The 20,658-nt window shown below is 31.7% G+C and overlaps 1 protein-coding gene and 1 long non-coding RNA gene across 2 annotated transcripts in view; one reads left to right on the top strand and one right to left on the bottom strand.

Moving 5' to 3' along the window:
• Positions 1 to 456: 456 nt before the first annotated feature.
• LOC148612168 (potassium channel subfamily T member 2-like) overlaps positions 457 to 20,658 on the bottom strand; it is a 94,238-nt gene continuing 74,036 nt past the window's right edge. Inside the window, exons 27-31 of the mRNA XM_088593365.1 lie at positions 19,716 to 19,754; positions 14,086 to 14,218; positions 12,563 to 12,647; positions 11,253 to 11,439; positions 457 to 10,208 (exon numbers count right to left, since the gene is read on the bottom strand). Coding sequence (XP_088449491.1) covers positions 9,972 to 10,208; positions 11,253 to 11,439; positions 12,563 to 12,647; positions 14,086 to 14,218; positions 19,716 to 19,754 — 681 coding nt within the window. The 3' untranslated portion in view covers positions 457 to 9,971. The remainder of the gene's footprint in view (positions 10,209 to 11,252; positions 11,440 to 12,562; positions 12,648 to 14,085; positions 14,219 to 19,715; positions 19,755 to 20,658) is intronic.
• LOC148612169 (uncharacterized) overlaps positions 11,394 to 20,658 on the top strand; it is a 34,584-nt gene continuing 25,319 nt past the window's right edge. The window contains exon 1 of the long non-coding RNA XR_015924342.1: positions 11,394 to 11,465. This is a non-coding gene — a long non-coding RNA (uncharacterized LOC148612169). The remainder of the gene's footprint in view (positions 11,466 to 20,658) is intronic.

The raw sequence follows: 20,658 nt of genomic DNA, 5'->3' as shown, positions 1-20,658 counted from the left end.
ATATTAATCCTTGTTGTAATATGTAAGGTCTGGACATGTTGCAAATTCTCGTTCACTCTTCAACTGGCATACCTTAAAGAAGACTTGTCCGCCAAACCAACGTTAGGTCTTGCAGTAAGCCAATGCCTCAACACATCAGCTAGCACTAGTAGGCAATGCTCTGACAACTTAAGGAGGTAGACCTAGGGTAAGGGACATTTTCAAGAAAATTGAAAATTGCAATTTTTACAAATTGTTGACAAATTGTGTGTATTAAATCATGAAAAACACTCAGAAAGAAGTATGATTCAATAGTAATCCAGCAAATTAGTCATTTAGTATGATTTCTTGATCCTCACAGATGATCCTGTCAAGAAATTTTTTTGGGAGCCCCCTTATCTAAAACTCTGGACCTGCCATTGGGTGTGCAGTGTGTTTGTTGTGGTTTGTGGAGGATTCCAAAATAATAAAAAATAATAAGCTGAGAGTCTTTATTTCAACAAGGAAATGTAATATGTATTTACCAAACAATACATAAATTCTTCAAATATTTCACTCATATAAACAGAAGTACTGACTGAACCATATAAAACTTGGAAAAAATACTAAAGAAAACAAAAAAAATGGGTTGAAGTTTAGAGTTCATGTCTAGCAAAATTGTTTTTGGCTGCAAAAGTTTAATCACAAAATTCATATGTATCATGTATCTTTCTTATGCCTTCTTCAAGCAGGGAATATACACTTTTTAACAAACATGTTATTGGCTGACAACTACAAAAGACCTATTTTCATAGTAGATACCACTTTACAGCAAGGAAAACAATTAACTTCATGGGATAGATTTGGTTTTATTTTTCAATGAATGAACAATACCTCATGAACTACCTTAGGTAGTTAAGTAACTGGACCATTGAGGGGATTTAATTTTTTTATCTGATCCACTCAAACAGAGAGTTTAAATCTCCTTCTCAAATGTCCAATTAACTTCCAAAGGCATTTAACTGTGTAATGGTCATTCAATTAAGGGAATACCCAATATATCATCTGAAGTTAACTGTCCAAAAATTTTACCAGGAAAATTGAAAAAAGATAAATAAGAAGCTGCAGATTATTGTAAATTGTCTCTGACTTCTGACTTAATTGAATTTAACTTGTTGAGTAAATGTATCTGTAAATGTTTATCTTTAGAATCATATATTTGCAGCCACCAAAATTGTCAGTATTGTTTCTAATTTCAGAGAGCAACAGAAACTGGCCTTCAAATACTATAAATTGTCCACTTATGAGATTCATAAAAAATATGTTCAGTTCACAGCTGCTTAACTATGGCATTAAAAAGGTTTTTATAGGTTGAATAAAAATATGTAGCAATACTATATTATGCAAATCCACTTACTATTGTATAAAGGAAGAAACATGACATTGGGTACTGAACATAAAAAAGGTGTTCTTAAAACCCTGATGCATGTTACCAAATACCAATATACATAAAAGGCATAGCTGAAAGTCAATTGGTTGAACAATTCACTGGAACACTTACATCATGTAATAGTATCATTAAACTCTGTCAAGAGTATCAACATCAAGGCTACAAGCTTAAAAATGTTGCATGTAAGCTTCATCAGGTACCAAACAAATAAAAGAACACATGCTTTCAAGATTTCACTTGAAAGAAACTTGTTCTTTTGAACATCATACAGAAATAATTTATAAATGTCGCATAAGTAAGTTATTAATGGGTATAAAAATAGCATAACTCGACCTTGAAATCTATAGCAGAATGAATCTGTTAAAAATGTCAAATTAAATGCAAGTGATCATCATATAAATATCAGATAAATTTACATACAATAACAATATTAATATCAAATATTCAAATAAAAAAAAAAAAACTATGATTATCCATGCACTAGAACTGTAGTGTTAGTTGGAAAAAAATGCTATGAAAAACTTTGTATTTGTTGACGAAATACACTTGGGAAAAATAACACAATAAAGTAAGTATCTAAAAATCCTGAATCCTTTAACTGAATGCCAGACAGACTACAACAGCATAATATTGTGTATTGTGTGTAATTGTAATTCTGTAAGGCACCAAGTCAGAAGGTCATTTGTTGATTTTATTACAAGATGGTGTAAAAATCTTTATTCGAAGTAAGCTAAAAACTTCATAAACTAAGAAAACCCTCACGAAAACCCAAATTTTAATACTAACTGGCTATAGGAGTGTAGTATACAGTGAAACCTGTCTAAGCCAAACCCTGCAATAACAAAACCTGTATAAACCAGGCATATTAAAAAGTCATCAATGTCAATTTAAAGGTATTTTAGAAATTGATTCATTGAACACCTATCTAAACCAAACCCCTTTTAAACTTTAAATTGGGTCAGTTTAGGCAAGACCTGTTTACACAGCCAAATGTGCCACATGATAATCATATGGTGCTCGATTCATATGATAATCATATGAAATTGAACATATGATAGTCATATGATTAGCATGTGATTCTAATATGGTAATTTTGGCTTAAAAACATATGACAATCATATGATAATCATGCGATAATCATATGTATACCGAAACATGATTATCATATGGTGCTCGATTTATATGATAATCATATGATGCAAACCATATGATTCACATGTGTGGCACATTTGCCTGTGTATAAATTAAAAAAAGAGTTTGTTTTAGATTGTTTTTTAATGTATCAAAACTCCAAGGTAATCATGGCTGTACTTTTGAGCTGTTGATGATGAAAGTTTGCTTAGAATTTGTTTTTGAATTCTGCAAAATATTCCATACTCATAAATGCACAGTAAAATCAAACTCGTTCTCCGTATTAATAAGATTGTATATCTTAATCAAGAGAATCCATATGAATAACTTTATAGTTGCCGTAACTCTTATTGCAAAGCAATGAGATGAAGATATGAATGTCAAGGGCATATTACAACCTTAAAAAAAGTGAACATGATGAAATACTCTTTCTTTTACCTATACATAAAAATAAGGTAATATTTTCATTCCAAATATTTTTTTAAATTAAATAGCAATTTGGTTTAAAATATATATGTATAACAACAGTGCGATTATTCATAAATAGCATTAATAACAAACATTGAAATAATGATAACAAAAATTAACCCAATGAATAATAAAAAAAATGGACACATGTAAAACAAAATAAAATATGAACAAATGTAAAACAAAAAATATGGACAAATATAAAAAGAAAATAAACAGATTTGAGATAAAAAATAAATGAATGTAAAACAAAACAATGAACACATATGAAACAAAAAAAAATGTACACATGTAAAACAAAAACAAAATAACAACAAAAAATGTACACATGTAAAACAAAAACAAAAATGAACACATGTAAAACAAAATATATAAAACATGAATACTAAGTATTTAAATAAAGCCTGATTATTCTATATTGCACATTATAAACATCAAGATCAGTATGATTGACCGGTACAAAATCCATAAAAATAAATATAATAAATAAACATATGCAGGTATACAATGTGAAAAATGTACAAAAATAGAAAACATGCACAGTACAGGGGCAGATCCAGGAATTTATAGAAGGATGGACTTTGGGGATTCCAGGCTGTCATTTTTACCAATAATATTCTCAGTTGAAAAAAAAATTTAAAAGAATAATTAGAAGATCCACTTTTAGGGAAACCTGCTCCTGTGTTTGCCACCGAAAAAAAACATTTTTGTAGTGTAAGTTTGGACAGATTTAAGGGAGAACTGAAGTAAATATAAACACAGGTCTGCGAGACTTCAAGATATATAGGGCAAGATGTGTCATATTTTTGGGACATTCAAAGCTAAAAAAATTAGTTACATTGAAATTTATTTGACTTGACAATTAAGAATGAGATTTAAACTTTCAATTATATTGCATTTGTACCACCAGAAAGGTTTTTAGGTTCATTTGTAGCAGTCTTTATTAATATTGGACAAACTGTGATTCATGCATGTCAACATGAAATTCACTACTCAAATTCAAAACAGTTATGAACCAACATACCATGCTTAAGTTCCACTTTTGAGATAAGAATTATATACATTGAACCTGAAATTGCCACTTTGTAAGAGTTATCATTCTTGAAATGGCAGATTTAAGTGGGAGAGTGGTTTTCTCCCAAATATAGATCTGTATATAGAAAGGGCTATGCAGATAAGCAAGGTTAGTCAATAAGGGTGGTTCCTTGATTTCAGGTGTGGGGTGTTACTAGAATTAAATGCTGAGTGAAGCAAAGCAAAAAAATTTTGTGAAAAATCCAGATTTTGTGCTAAAATGTTTTCTTTCTTCAAATTTTAGGAGGGAACATGCCCATCCTTGAATCCATACCTGGTCAAGCAGTGATATGAACTACAAAAACATACTCATACACAACATCACATTAGATGATATACAATATTCAAAACAGATATGTAATGGTCAAAACATTCATTCATAAAAAATTCACAATAAAGCACCAATATATCAAATAGATAATTGCAGGGGCGAATCCAGGATTTGAGTTTGGGGGGAGGGGGCGTAAATTGAATTAAATGCCGTGCAAAGCAAGGCAAAAAATATGGGGTGAAACTTTTTTTTCTTACCGATTTAGGGGGGGGGGCGCACGCCCGGTACACCAGTCCTTGGATCCGCGCCTGAATTGTACAATGCAATTGAAATAGAAATATTATTATATATTATTCCGTAGAAGTAAAATCCTAATATGCAATATCAGTAATCACTGGACAAATTACAAATATGTGTAATAGTGTAACAGGGTAATTATTACAATCAACAAAAGCACATCATAGTTGAACTACTGTAAACATTCTAACTTTTCTGGTGTTCTGATTTTTCTATTTTCTAGGTGGACAGAAAACCATCAGAACAGAACCCGTGAACTTGAATTTAAGCACTTTAACAAGCATATCATTTTTTTAAACTGCAAAAGTTGATACCCATGAATATGTTCACTTGACAGAACCCATGGAAAATTAGTAATGACGAAAAATAATATTTTAAAAGAAAAAAACTAATTGAGATCCCAGAAAAAATCAATACCATATTAGTACAGGCTCATTTAAGAATCAGGTAGAGGGTGAGAAATCAATATTTCTTGTGTATCCAGTATGTCTATTAGTAATGGTAAAACAAATGAAAAAAAAAACAAAACAAAGCAAATGACTGTTTAAAAAACTAGAGGCTCAAGAGAGCCGGAATCGCTCACATGGTCAAAAAGTCTTTTAAGCTTTCTAAAGCTGGATTCTTGACCTTACTTCGTTATCCATCTTACAAAACAAATCTTTCATAGCTATTTTTGGACTCTTCAAAACAATAACTCCAACATCAATCAACAGATTTTCATGAAAATTTTGGCATAGATCTGTCTCACCATGTTGATCATTTTTGCCTGTAAAATCTTGGCTAAACCCATTGGTTTTCAAGTTATAATCCTCAATTTTTAGTGATGGTAACCATATTATATTTTTTCAACAGATCAAAAATCTCCTTACACAGATTGTTGAAGATATCGTAACAAACATTCATGCCATGTTTGGTTAAACTTCATCCTACCATCTTACTAGTAGTCTTGGAGGAGATGATTTTCAAATTTGGAAATGTAAAATTCAGGAGAAAATCCATTTTAGGACCCATTACTTGTTTATCTGTCTACGGATCTTTCTGAACATTTTGGCATAGGTCTAACTCATCATGCTGAACAACTTTACCAGTACAACCCTACCAGAATTGAACTAAACCCCAATGTTTTTGAGTTATTCACATAATTCTGCATTTTGACCCGTACAGTCTATTTTTAGTTACAAAGGCCATGTTTTTCGCAAAATAAAAAATCCCCACGCATGGATTGTTAGGGATGTTCTACATAACATTTATGCTTAGTTTGTTTCAATCCATCCAGTTGTTTCAGAGGTGAAAATTTTCCAAGTTAGAAATGCAAAATTCATAAAAAAAATCCATTTCAGGACCCATAACTTATTCATCTATGAGACCTTCTGAAAATTTCGACATAGGTCCATTTCATCATGCTGAACATCCCTGCCAGATTTTAGCTAAACCCAACTGCTATTGAGTTATGTGCAAAATATGTCAACTTTACCAGTAGTCTATTTTTAGGAACAGCAGCAATGTTTTTTTGCCATATCAAAAATCCCCACACACAGTTTCTTGAAGCTACATAACATTCAAGCTAGGTTTTGTTTCAATCTATCAAGTATTTTCAGAGGAGAAGTCTTTCAAAGTTGGAAATGTAGAATTCTGTAAAAAAATTCACTTCAGTACCCATAACTCATTATTTCATCAACAGAACTTTCTGAACATTGTGGAGTAGGTCAATTCCATCATGCTGAACAATTTTACCCATGCTAATTTTAGCTTAACTTTTATTGAGTTATTTTCAAAATTCTGCAATTTGACCCCTATGGTCTATTTTTAGTAATGATGGCCATGTTTTTTTCTTTTTTCAAATTTTGGTTACATTCTGTCTTATAGTTTCAGAGCAGAAGATGTTTAAAAAAAGTTAATGGACAATGACAACGATGTATGACGGACACAATGTAATGGCAATAGCTCACATGGCCTTTTGCCCAGGTGAGCTAATGATGATCTTTAGGAAAAAAAAGATATATAATTTCCAATAGAATACAACAATACTATTGAACCTTTTTCTTCTTTTTAACCAAATCATTGATTTGTATTTTGTATTTAAGGTTTGATTTTAAAAAGGGGGGGGGTCTTGGAAGAGTTGACTCAAAAATTGACTCAGACCTTTTTGAAAATGAATATTTTGATCTTGAAGATGGGAGAAAAAGATATTTTAGTTTTTTCAAATCTTTCTGATCCTACTTACAAAATGAAAATAAATAATTTGATTCAATGTATATAAAAAAGTGGTATTGAGATTTGACAAAATCATCCAAGCCACCCTCTCAAGATCAAAAGGTCATCCCTTAAAAAGTTGATTAAATTAACTTATCACCTTTTTCTGTTTTGCATGATTCTTAGGTCAACCTGTACTCAATGCATCAATAAATGTTCATATTTACAGAATGCAAGCCTTTTTAAAGGGACATAACCCACTGACAGAGAACAATTTTCTTGGAAACTTAAGGAATTTTCACTTTGGAAAATACCTAAACAGCTTGAAATAATTTCTTTATAAGCATCAAAGTACTCAAGTACTCAGATAAATCAAATATTTGAATTTGAAGTCTACTGATGTCCAATGGGACAGTAAACCAGTCTGTCAGGTTTGAAAGTTGCTTCCCTTTACTTAGAACTGAAAAATAAAATTAAGTCAAAGCTGGGGATATGAAAAGGGATTATTAAAATGAGATCTAAAATATATCAAAAGGATCATATTATCATGACTTGCTTAAGAAATAATCACTGAGATAATACTAGTAAACACAGTGGTAGATCCAGAGGGGGATGCAGGGGGATGGCACCGCCCTTTTTTTATTGGAAAATTTGTCTTTTTCATGTGTGAATTGACAAAAAATGGCAAATAATGTCCAAGCATCCCCTTTTTCCTGAGGAACCCTGACTGGCACCCTTCCTTTTCAAAGTGTCTGGAAATATGACAAAAAGTCAGAAATATCTGAATTACATTAGACAAAAATATATGTTACAAAATAGTGGTATTTCTTTTCGTTCCGAACTGCTTTTGCAAATACTTTTTAGTAATTTAGGAGATAAAAATAAATTTTTCTGAAATGGCTGAAAATGCCTTAAGGAGAGGAAATTCTCAGTTTGAAATATTTTATGAGACCAGGTCCAGGTGTGCTAAAAAATGAAATGGCATCTCTCTCATTTTGTGTCTTTTTGAAAAATATAAAAAAAGCATTATCAATACTTTTTTTGAAGCAATAAAAGCTCAAAAGAGAAAACGCCATTCTTGTAAATTTCCATGACAAATGTTCTGGTTCTGTTTGCATAAAAAAATCTCAATTGAGATTTTTTCAAACCCTTCCTCACCTCAAATTTTGATCAATCAGATCACTTGAAATTGAAGATTTGAGGAAAACCTCAGGATTTGAGGAATTTCTCAACTTGAGATTTTTTAATGAAACCCAGGCCAGATAACCAATAAATTAACTTAGATGGACCTTAACAATCCAAGTATATCAAAAATAAACAAAAAAAAAAACCCTTCTGATCCAATTCATTCTAAAGGAAAAAAAAGGAAAAACAAAAGACAAAAGTAAACAACTGGGAATAAGCTATGCAATAGTTTCTGGAAAATGATTACTGCTAAAAAGAATGCAAAGAGATTAAGTGCTACTATAAGAATCAGGCAGTGGGTGAATCATGGTGGAAAAAACACAAGTCTTTCCATGAAATCTTATTAAAAAAATGACCTAAAATTCAGAAATAGCATTAATTTCATTTTTAAGTATCAATAATTTGAGGTTTAAATGATATGAAATGTATAGCATTTTCATCATCAAAGGGAGATAACTCACTTTTCCCTCGTATTGTAAATCTGAACTCACTATTCTGCATTCTCCAATACTTCTAAAACGCATAAACTGTCAATTTGTTTTCAAAACACCATAATCTAGGTGTTCACACTGTCAAATAATGAAATTGGTGTTTTTTTTCTCAACATCATTCATTATTTTTCAATTTTGCCTGATTCTTACAAATTCCAGCACTAAAAATATCTAACAATATGACTCACTTTTGGGCACATTCTGTAATATATAAATATAAAAGCATATAGAACAAAATAGAAAAGCAATATAAAAAATTACTTTCCAATAAAATATACCTATGCTATCATTAACCAATGATGCTATTTTTAGGATATATATTATGTGAAAAAGTGAAAAATGGGAAAAATATAACAGTGAGAAAAAAACCAATGACAAAAGATCATGCATGTAATCACGTTTACAAAAAGGAAAGGGAGTGATTTCTCATTAGTCTCGATTTGAACAAGGTCACTCTTGCAACAGATGTAGATGATAAGAACCATAATATTTACCAGTGCCGCACAATTCGACCCAAAGACATTTTGGACCATGACAACCCATAATTCCTTATGAATTCCAAACCATGACAATTAGTATAATGCTTTAGGACAATTAAAACCATATATCATTACAAAATGTACCATATTTGAAGGTTATGAGTATAATACATCAAATCAGAGCTGATAAAAATTATCACAGGTGTTTTTATTAATGTTTCTTCAGGAGCATTAATAGGTTTCACCTTTATCGTATTATTACAGATAGCATTGTTTATATCATATTACTGTTTCTAGTTTAAAATCACAAATACTAGAACCTTTCAAGAGTATGTCAATTTCCATCAATTATTCTTTATTCACAGACTATTTTCTTTTCAAAGAGGGAGAGGGCTGGGATTTTGTTGAGTTAGAAATATTTTTTTGCACAATATTTTTTTTCCAGCAGCAGCCTAGTAAAGCTGGAGTCCATGATTGAGTAAAAAAAAATTTTACTCATATTTGAAATAATTTTATTTTTTTCAAAATAATCTCGGCCACTGTGAGTACAGTACTCTAAGTACAGTAAAACCAAACCATTTTCAGATAGCACAGTGCTTAAAAAATAAATAGAGTGAAGCACTATATTCACTAGTGAAAACAGTTCTATCAATAGAAAAATAGATAGACTAAAAAGACAAATACACCAAAAGATATAATCTACCATATAAATGGCCGGTAATTACAGATCATGATTAAAAAAAAACCTTGCCTTATAGTCTGGTGTTAGAATTTCTAAGTTATGGGGCTGGCTGTTTACATGAGAGGGAATTACATTTAGACAACAATGCATTGTATCCTAGTGTTAGAATTTCGAAGTTCTGGGGCTGATTGTATACTCAAGAGAAAATTACATTCAGACAACATTGCCTATTAGCCCTGTGTTAGAATTTGTAAGTTCTAGGGTTGACTGTTCGCTCGAGAGGGAATTACATTTAGACAACAGTGCCTTTTAGCCCTGTGTTAGAATTTCTAAGTTCCGGAGCTGACTGTTTACCCGAGAGAGGTTTATGATAATAGTCATTATGATTGTTGTATAAGTCTGGTTCGGACTGTTTCCTCGTGGCTGCAGCTTTCTCCCTATGGTCAGTGTTGTTACCGAGATGGAAGTGTGCTAAATGTGTTGGAGGATACGCTTCATCATCACTATCATCCACATATACCACAGGAATCTGTAATTGAGAGTATATTTTAAAAATAAATTTTGATAATATAAGGCAGTTGTAACCTGCAAGAAAAAGGAATTAGAAACAAGAGAGGCCTTATCAATACTTCTGTGTAACCTGGTAGACCGGGTAATATTTCCATTCCACAAGTTTCTCTAAAATATAACCCCAGGTCACCAGTGACGTCTTCTGTCTTTTGATTGGCTGAGCGAATATGATGTTATTTTATTTACTTTATACGTTCATATATTCAAATTTAAAAGAAATATGTCGAAACTTTTTTATATAATTACTTATATCAACTTCTGATACAAATGAACAAAAATAATTTAGTTAAATCAGATAACTTCATCTATGTTTTTATTTTTATTTCATAAGTGTCAATTTACTCATATATTGTGCATATCCATCGGTGGTGACCAGAGTCTATATTTTTGCCTTCCAAGGGTCGCTTATGATATTGACCAGGGACCCAGATTATAATTCAGTGTATCATCCTAGGACATACTGTATAGTGGAAAATTTATGCAAGTTTTTTCACTAAATTCACGCGGTTTGGGGAATCCCAAAAATAAAAGCTTGCCAAATTTACATCTAGAATTTTTGCATATGATTTTCATTCTTTTATATCTGAAGATGCAAAAAAAAGAGACAGCCAAAGTTTAATACCCCTATTCACTGAAAAAATTGTGGAAATTAGCATCCGCAAAAATTACCTACCACTATACACTTTATGGTAAAGATCATAAGAGAAGAAATATTAAAAAAATTAGAAGTAAGTTGAAATTAACCCCAAAAATTTCAAATAATTTTTTTATTCCACTTGAACCTGTAAAAGTTAATCTCTTTAATCATCTAGTTTTTTTCATGACTTTTTTCTTTTGATTGATTCTTCTTAATTTTTTTCACTTGAAGTTTCTTGGGGGGCTAGAAGATTTTCCTAATGACAAAAAAAATATGTGAATTGAACTGATAGAAGTCATGGCAATTTTTCACATGCAAAATTGTATGGGGGTAGGTATAAATAGGACATTGTCATAAACAATATACCTTATCAGAACCTGGTGATGAGTTTGGCTCCTTTTTACTATCACAAGGACTGGTATTATTTTTTGTATTGTCGATATCACAGTTATCTGCCCCTGTTGGTTCCTCTCTTGGTTGGGAGACCATTTTTTTCCTTTCATCAATCAAAGGTGAAGGTTGAGGGGAGAGTGAACTAGGCTTCACTAAAAATCTGAAAAATAATTTTAATAGATACCAGTAAGTAGAAAGTATTTTTTTTGGGTCAAATTTTTAATTTCAGGTGTGTTTGCAGCAATGTTTTGTTCTTGTTTTAAACCAACTTAGCAAAATATTTTGGATGATAAAAATCTTCAGACATTTGTTTGACCCTGTTTCTTGTTTCTATATAAAATATATTTTTTTAAAAAGGATTAGAATTCTTCGATTTTCTTTCATATTTTTATATGAAGCATTTATTTTAATAGAAAGAACAAGAATAGTTCTCTTTTCTGTCGAACCTAAAACTTCATTGTTTATTTTTTTTTTGTTACAAAAATTTGGTATTGGCTGAAATTTCTTTTGGTTCCTAAAGAAAATTGGGTTATACACATATTGGCTAATAAGCCAAAGACACAGAAGCAATTGGCCATTATATACTGAATATTACATGTCAGAATCTGCATTACATGCTGTATCAACCCGAGACTCCTATATCACCCCAAGGGCCAACGGCCCGCTATGTGATATAGGTCAAGAAGTAATCAAGGGAACCAAGGTTATAGCCATAATCAAAAGAATGTAATCCAGGGACAAAGACCAGACATGGAAAACAGACATACACGACAAAGAACAGAAAGTAACTAAAATCATACATACAAAGTAACAAAAGTAAATGAGCAACTCGCACTCCACTAAAAACTGGGAGCAGGGACCAGGTGCACCGGTAGAGTAAGCGTCCTATGCTAGAAACACCCGCAAGGGTTGATACAGCATGTGATACAGATATTAACATGTCATATTCATTATATCATATATTTTAATCATACTTCAAGTATGGTCTGTGAAGGGGTGCGATATAGGTCTAGGGTGTGATATAGAGTATGTGATATAGGTCTAGGGGTGTGATATAGAGTACGTGATATAGGTCTAGGGTGTGATATAGAGTACGTGATATAGGTCTAGGGGCCTGATATAGGGTAGATGATATAGGGCTAGGGGTGTGATATAGGGTAGATGATATAGGGCTAGGGGTATGTGATATAGGGTAGATGATATAGGGTTTAAACAAACACTTATAATGCATATACTAAAAAGTTATATTTTAATCTAAATATATGATATACTATTATACTTACATGATATCATCTTCCTTAAGTCTAAGGTCATAGCTAGGGTTGATAATAACATATGATATTGTATGTCTTTTGTCACTAGCAGCATCTGAAAAAAAAATACATGTACATTTATCATATGATGACCAAATTCATCAAACATAATGCACACAATTTAGTTGCCATGCTGAAGTGGTAGTTTGGCATTGAATAGGGACAGTCGTAGAACTCTGAAAAATGAATATTTCCAGAGGCCAGTGAGGATCAGTGGATAAAAGAATAAATTAAATTTACCCACCACTTTTACAGTGCAATCCGGCTCCTTGTACCATCAGAATGAAGAACTAGACAAGACTTACCCTACCCATGCACTTCGTCCATGCTCCTAGTTTTTACTAGACAAGACTTACCCTACCCGTGCACCTCGTCCATGCTCCTAGTTTTTAGTGGAGTCTCAGTTGCTTGTTTACTTTTGTTACTTTGTTATTTATGTGATTTTATTGTGTAGGTCTGTATTTCATGTCAGGTCTCTGTCTCTGGATTATATTCTTTTGATTTCGAGTAGAATCTTGGTTCCCTTGATTACCAAGATATCATTCTGGTAGAATGAGTTATAAATCCATAGAAATGCACACTTGATAACTATTTCAGGGGTAAATAACTGTGTTAGAAACCTCAATATTCTAACAATGAAATAAAAAAAATTCCAAACACCTCCATTGATACAGAGATCAAAAAGTGAAGAACTTCCTTCGGTGAAAGTGTGCAGTAAGATTAGTGGGTTTTTGACATGCATGTTCCAGATTTTTCCTGTTTTGCCTGATTCTTACAAACAGTTGTACTTAACATAATTTCTACAAATATATTAACCCAGTAAAGGAAATCCCAAGAATAATTTATTTCTAATAAAACCAGTTAAAGAGTGTTTATTCAGCATGAATAATATTGTCTAATGAAGGAGAAAATCTGAAATCAAATAAAGGGTGTTCATAAAGCAAAAAAAAAAATATATATATTTGATAAAAACAAAGCTAAGAAAAACAGTATTTACATTCATTACGTTTAGATAATGTGAATATTGAAGGACCATTATGTTGATATATAGAATTCTGCCTGGCAACACAACACAAGGAATAACTGCCAAAAACAGCCTTTTGATAAAATTCCATGAGAAATATCTTGTACAAGATACCTTTTCTATGTATAATTTTTGCCAGAATATTGCCTGACAATGTAGCACAGTGAATAACTGCCACAAAAACCCTTTTGACAACATTTTATGAGAAACATCAAGTACAGGATACCATGTTCGATGCATAATTTTGGCTTTCTTTGCATTGTTGTACTTTTGATGTTCCAAGCTGTATTTTCTCTATAGTTGCCTTGCTTGAGACATGGGAAGTCCTTCATTACACAAGAATAATGTTAGATATATGGAATTTTATGTTGATTTTTTCTTATTCTGTTACATGAAAGTTTGCCCGAATGCATAAAACATGGAAATTTATGTAGTACAAGATGTAAAACAAAACAACAAATCATCCTACCATAATCATTTAGAGGCTGCTTGAGGCTCTGCATGCGGCACCGAACCATCTGACAGATCTCATGTCTTTCTGGGGTCATGTGACATCTACTGTCATCGTCGTCTGAGTCCAGTCCAATCAGACTTAGTGAAACCTAGAATTCAATTCTTGTTTTCAATTTTTTACACATTTTATACATGTTTACCTGTATATATCAGCCTCAGTGTCGAATAATAACAATTTTGTGTGATAATGGGCTACAATTTTTAGATAAAAAACATTCTAAAGAAACTGTCATTAATTATTAGAAATCTTACTTCAATCTGATATAAAAATCTTGAGTACAGAAATACATGAAAGAGAAGGTATAGTTAGAAAATTTTTCATTCAAGAAAAGAACATAACTGAGAGTCAGTATTTTTTGTATAGTTTAGAACAGGGCTGTTTTGACAAATAGCCAATTAGGAATAGTTTATCAAACTAATACAGCCCATAAAATAGTGATGTTCAATTTTCTTCCTTTGATAAAATGACAATCACCTGATTAACTTCCTTCAATCATTTTTTGAACAATTAAGAAGGACATTTTAAATGTTTCAACAACTGTTGATTTGTACGATAGAAGTTTAATCTGCCTTCATTGGGTTCTTGTAATTTAATCAACGGGAGACAAACTTTATCCCCCTAAACATGATCATTGGTTTTGCTATAAAACTCCATTGAATCACACAACACATATCTATAAATACACACAAAACTCTATCATATCAACTCTGAACTATCATGTCCCATGCACCTGATTAGTTGCTACCCAGTTGGGCCATGGCCATGCAAAAAACAAATTCCATCACCATTCATGCATTTTATCTGTATTTTTGACACCAACATGAGCCTTATATATATGTTACATTGTCTTTCAGTTAGAAAAAAACATAATGTGAAAATTCACAGTACTTGTAGGGAGGATACAATGGTGACCCCCATTCTATTTACCTTGGTAACCAATTTATCATTTTTCAGTTTTATTCTGTCTACAAGTATCTGTGATAAAAAAAAAGTCGTGTTTTTTGTACGATTTGAGGACAGACTCTGAATTTTAGACAAAACAAATTGTACATTCAAGATCAATTTTGAAGGGCACCTTGTCTCTGTGGTAGGGTCAGCAGTTGTTAATTTTCTTCTCAATACTTTTTGCCCCTAACGAAGTCCGTAAGGCCAAATATTTTGGCTCATTTTCTTTAATTGTTTTACATTTTATTTATATTTAACTTGTATGTAGTTCCTTTCTACCTTTATAAATTGTAGATTGTTTAGGAAAGGTAACAAAAGTGCATTTGAATGCCTCAACTAATAAAAGAAATCAGCATTTCAAAAGAGTACTAATGCAATAGATATTCACGAAATGCAGACTGTCTTACAATTGCCACTGATCATTCAAGGCAATGTCACACAAAATCTAAAACTGATATTGCCCATCTTGCATACCACAATGATGGCAGGTAAATCTTTCATCATGATGTTTATGTTTCTATTAATAAAAACTACTGGTACATGTAGTACATTGAAAATGTAGTTTTCACTCTACAGAATAAAAAATAAAATAGCCATAGTGCTAAAATTTAAAAAAAATTAATCCTGAAAAGTAAAGTGCTGTGCTAGAATAGTTACTATGTATCTAAAGCAGTAATAGATTTAGGATTACAACAAGTAAAATAGTTAAGTTCAGAAGTTGTTCTTCCCTTGATTTACTATCTATCACCTGATGCATTTGGTAATTAACTGATAAGGATATTGAAACTTTCTGTCATTCCATAAATATTTTAATCTATGTCTAATCTTCATGTTAATTGTCCAGTTAACTACCTAAAACATCAGGTAATGTTCATTTCATTAAGACAAGACCAACTTTATTCCCTGAAGTTAACTACTTTCCTCACTGTAACCATTTTGCATTTTTGAATTTTAAAAAAAATACCTACTTGGTTTTAAACAATAACTTCAATCTCCCAATTAATTTCCTCTTCACCCTCCCTATCATAAAGTTTTTTTGGCAATTCCTTTCTCCTTTTAGCTTTTGGGTTGCTCTAACCTCCCACAGGTTGTAAAGTTAATATATCAACCTCCTTAAGTTTTTGGGTTGCTCTAACCTCCTTATATATTGTACAGTTAATATATCAACCCCCTTAAATTATCTGTCAGTAAATCTCACCCAAATTATTCTAGGTACTAGATAATAGTAAGAATGAAGTGTTGTGTGATTGATTACATAGATGTAATGCAAACAAAATGTGCAAGTAATATCATAGGAAAAGTATATCTAGCAATGTAAAAAGCAGGCATAGCATCTATTTGCGCATTATGACATAAGGGACCACATCAAAAGATCAATACATGTATCAGTGAAAAAGTTATATAGATAGCATTAGTCTGTTTTTTTGTGTTTAAAAAAGGGGGGGGTGTCTCAGCAAGAAAGGTTTTATGGCATTAATATTTTCATGAATTTATGACTGATATAAGAGGAATAATACCAAACAACAATAATTTTCAGTAAATATATATGCAGCCATTACAATATCTTCCCAATTAAATTTGAAGGAGGACTAGAGACTCAAGAGAGTCTGAATTGCTCACCTGATTAACCATTTGCTTATTTGAAAAACTTGAGGAATGAGACAGGCTAAGTTAAAATCCACTAAATTGTCAAATGCTAGCAATGCTTTTCATAGCATTTTTATGACCTGAACCAGAATTTTGCTAAAGGCAACAATTTTAGAATTTGTTTCAAAAACCTGTCTTATGACCCCTTAATTCCAACAGTTTTTGAGTTATTTGCAAAAAACTGCCATCTGACCTCTATGTTATATTTTTAGTAATGGCGGCCATGTTTTTTCATGAAACAACAATCCCAATGGTCCATTTGTGTGGGATACCCTACGAAACATAAATGCCAACTTTCACTGAATTCTGTGCAATGGATTTTGAGAAGAAGATTTTCAAATTTGCAAATGTGAAAAATGCCAAAAAAAAACTGTTTCAGGAGCTGTAACTCCTACATCACTTGACCAATCGTTTTGAAAATTTTGCCATAGGTCCATCTCATGATGTTAAACAACGTAACAAAGACAGAAATTTTCTAAAGGCAATGGTTTTTGAGTTATTTGCAAAAAAGTGCAATCTGACCCCTATGTTCTATTTTTAGTAACAGTGGCCATGTCTTTTCATGGATAAAAAATCCCAGTGATGGCATAAGCTCACTTGGCCTTTGGGGGGGGGAAGGAATGAATTTAACAAAGTGAGTTTTCCTCCCATATTGAACTTTTGATATGACTTCTATAGTAACCACAAGTAGGAGTTAATCTGACTGCCTCAATTCTATTATTAGTTTTTTCCAAACTTTATTTTATCTGCAACTATTGATCAAAAACACCTTTACTTGGTTTGTCTTTTTTCACATGGATGCTTAAAAGTAAGCTACTTTAAAAAAAAAATATTTTGCTGAACAGCTCAAAAAGGTAGAATTAAGAGATTTAAATAAATATGTAAAATCTGTCAAACAAATGGAAACTACTCAATGAACTGTATAATTATACAACTTAAGCAACTCATGTACCATAATACAACATGCACGAAAAACTGCATCAAAGGGAGGGAACTCAATTGACGACTTGATATTACTAATTCAGGTGTATAATCCAAGGGCAAATAAGATGCTGCATGTTGAGTCGTGCTAAGAATATCCCACTCAATGTTTTAAAATAAACAGGATTTGGATAAGATAAGAACCTGGAAAGGGGAGGCATGGTACAACTCACCATGTAAAAGCAATCTACCGAATATCTAAGCTTATCCTGCTATAGACGCTGAAAAAAAAATGTGACAAGGACGAACAAGGTGATTGAAATATTTTGATTGCAGAACCCCCTTTATCAAATGCAAATACTCATTGCATAGGTGTTTAGTCCCCCACCTTCAAAAGGAGCCTCTCAATATTTCTTAAAAAATCCCAAGGATTGTATTACAGCAAGTAGTATAGTTGACTTCAAGGAATAAAGTCGGCCTTCTTTGATTAAATTAACATCACCTGATGCTGAAAAAACATATGAAGAGATTTAAACCGTCATTCAGAAATGATAAAAAGTTTAAATCTCCTTGTCAATTGTCCAATTAACCACCTAAGAAGATCATTCAATTAAAGGAAGACCAATTCTATTCCATGAAGTTTACTATATCACTCGCTGTAACTCTTTTAATCACTTTTTTAACATTAAAAGACAGATTTCAAAAACACAGTAATCAAACACAAGGATCATATTAGTTAAATACTTGAGTGATCATGTGCAATGACCAACACAACTTGAATTTTTTATCTACTTCATTGCAAATTCACACCTCTTATATAGTTGCTAGAATATCTATGGAAAAAAACCAGATATTTCAACATTGGAACAGTAGTCACACACTAGAGAGGCAGCAGACCTATCAAAAATATTGACTGAACTACAAAGGCCTTTAAAGGTGCCATGCTTCAGTAATTACCCAGATCACAAAATTCCACAGAACATTCAGATCATTGAAGAGGCAACATACTCGAGGAGTAATACAGATTAAACTAGGGAGGTGGGGTTACATTATCACATACATGTAGGTGAATGGACTTTGAGATTAAGATCAAAACCAGTTCAATCCCCCTTACCCTGGTAAAAATTAAATGTGTTATTTTAACATATGATTCCTACTTGTGGTTACTCATTTTTTTTATTATCAAAAACTATTGACTAAAGCATTCTACATCATATTAAAACAAGCAAATAGCAACTATATTCCAACAATACAAATCTTTATATTGTTTGTTTACCTTCATAACTCACTGAATCAGTAAGAGTACTGAAGTTGATTTCACAAAAATTTTGTAAGATTGTAAGGTTGTAAATTTGTAAGATTGTAAGGTTGTAAATTTTGTAAGATTGTAAGATTGTAAATTTGTAAGATTGTAAGGTTGTAAATTTGTAAGATTGTAAAGGTGTAAATTTTGTAAGATTATAAGGTTGTAAATTTTGTAAGATTGTAAAGGTGTAAATTTGTAAGATTGTATGGTTGTAAATTTTGTAAGATTGTAAGGTTGTAAATTTTGTAAGTTATGATGTCATAATAGAAAAAAAGTATTGTGATGTCATAACTTACAGTATATTTTACACTTGTGAATTGTTGTGAAATTTTGACCAAATAAACACCACTTAGAAACTGGTATGGTGATTTGTGTGAGATATAGTTGCCATAGTAACTGCTAGCTAAAAACACTAACACTAATGCCCTAATGCTAGACCTGTTTTTACATTAATACATATTTTTTGTCCTAGTGCCTTAATCTCGTGAAAAGAAAATAAATGTCTTGAGCTCCCAGAATCTTCATGAATTTCCATCCTTATTGTTATAGCCCCACATTTTATCAATTTGTATTAAACATTGTAGAATTTTATATATTTTTTTTCAATTTTGAAAAGTTGAAAGCTCTCACAAATTGCATTTTTTTTTCAGGTTAAGAGTTAAGAGTATAATTGATTTCTTTGAGCATATATGGCTTGGAAATATGTATTGAAATGCAAAAACAGATCTATCAGAAAATAAAAATAATGAGAGAGGTAAAAGCGTACTTCTGGGTTGGACTTCGTTGGATCTGGACGTCGTCGTTTCTAGAGAAAAGATACAAAAATAGGGTAAAGAAACAGTAAATGGAAAAAAGTAGTTTTACCTAAAGTAGATCATACCTATAACATGGAGCCTCTTTTTGGTGACTCTTGCAAATGTCTATAACATATATATCTTCAATTAGCAAATGATATTTGATATACAGTGAAACCTGTCTAAATCAAATCATTTTGGAATAAAATTTGTTCAGTTTAGACAGGTGTTTGGTTACGAACGTTCAAAGTTCATTTAAACTGCTGAAAGGGACTTTAGAAAGAGTCTGGTTTAGACAGGTTATTCATGGTTCAGTTTAGACAGGTTCCACCATAAAATAAAAAAAAAAAAGTTTTAAGTTATTTTTTTTAAAGATATTTTGACAGGATAACATTCTACAGAAACATAGAGGGAACTTGAGCTTTTATAAAATAACCAGAAAAAAAGATAAATTACAAAAACCTTTAGTTTATAAATGTGAAAGCATGTCAGAAACTATCCCAATCAGAATTCAATATTTCAAATATTTTTTGGGGGTAATTCCTTGTATAATCTGGTTAAAATTCACTAACTTTTCAAAAAACTATCATGAAATCAAGCTCAGAAACTTGTTTAAATTAATATCACTTAGTTAAACTGATGGAGATAGACCTAGGGTAAGGGACATAACCCTTGAAATCAGTGATATGTTTGTATCATATTCAATTTCACCAAAGCATATCAAGCTTTCATTTGGAACAGAATGAAATCAGTCCAAGTTACATTGATCCTTACATGAGATTGATGTAAAGTGCTGAATACAAATGTTCCAGTGATTTGTAAGAGTTGTGTCCTTTACCCTAGGTCTACTTTCTTAAATGTATGTCTTTCTGTCCAAGGAAAAATATAGACCAAAAATATTAGGTATGATCTACC

Source organism: Perna viridis, chromosome 7 (genome assembly GCF_037379345.1).
Source record: "Perna viridis isolate PV_CMFRI_1.1 ecotype Kerala chromosome 7, ASM3737934v1, whole genome shotgun sequence".
NCBI lineage: Eukaryota > Metazoa > Mollusca > Bivalvia > Mytilida > Mytilidae > Perna > Perna viridis.
Note: the sequence above shows the minus strand (reverse complement) of the source record. Positions and strands in the feature narration are given on the sequence as shown.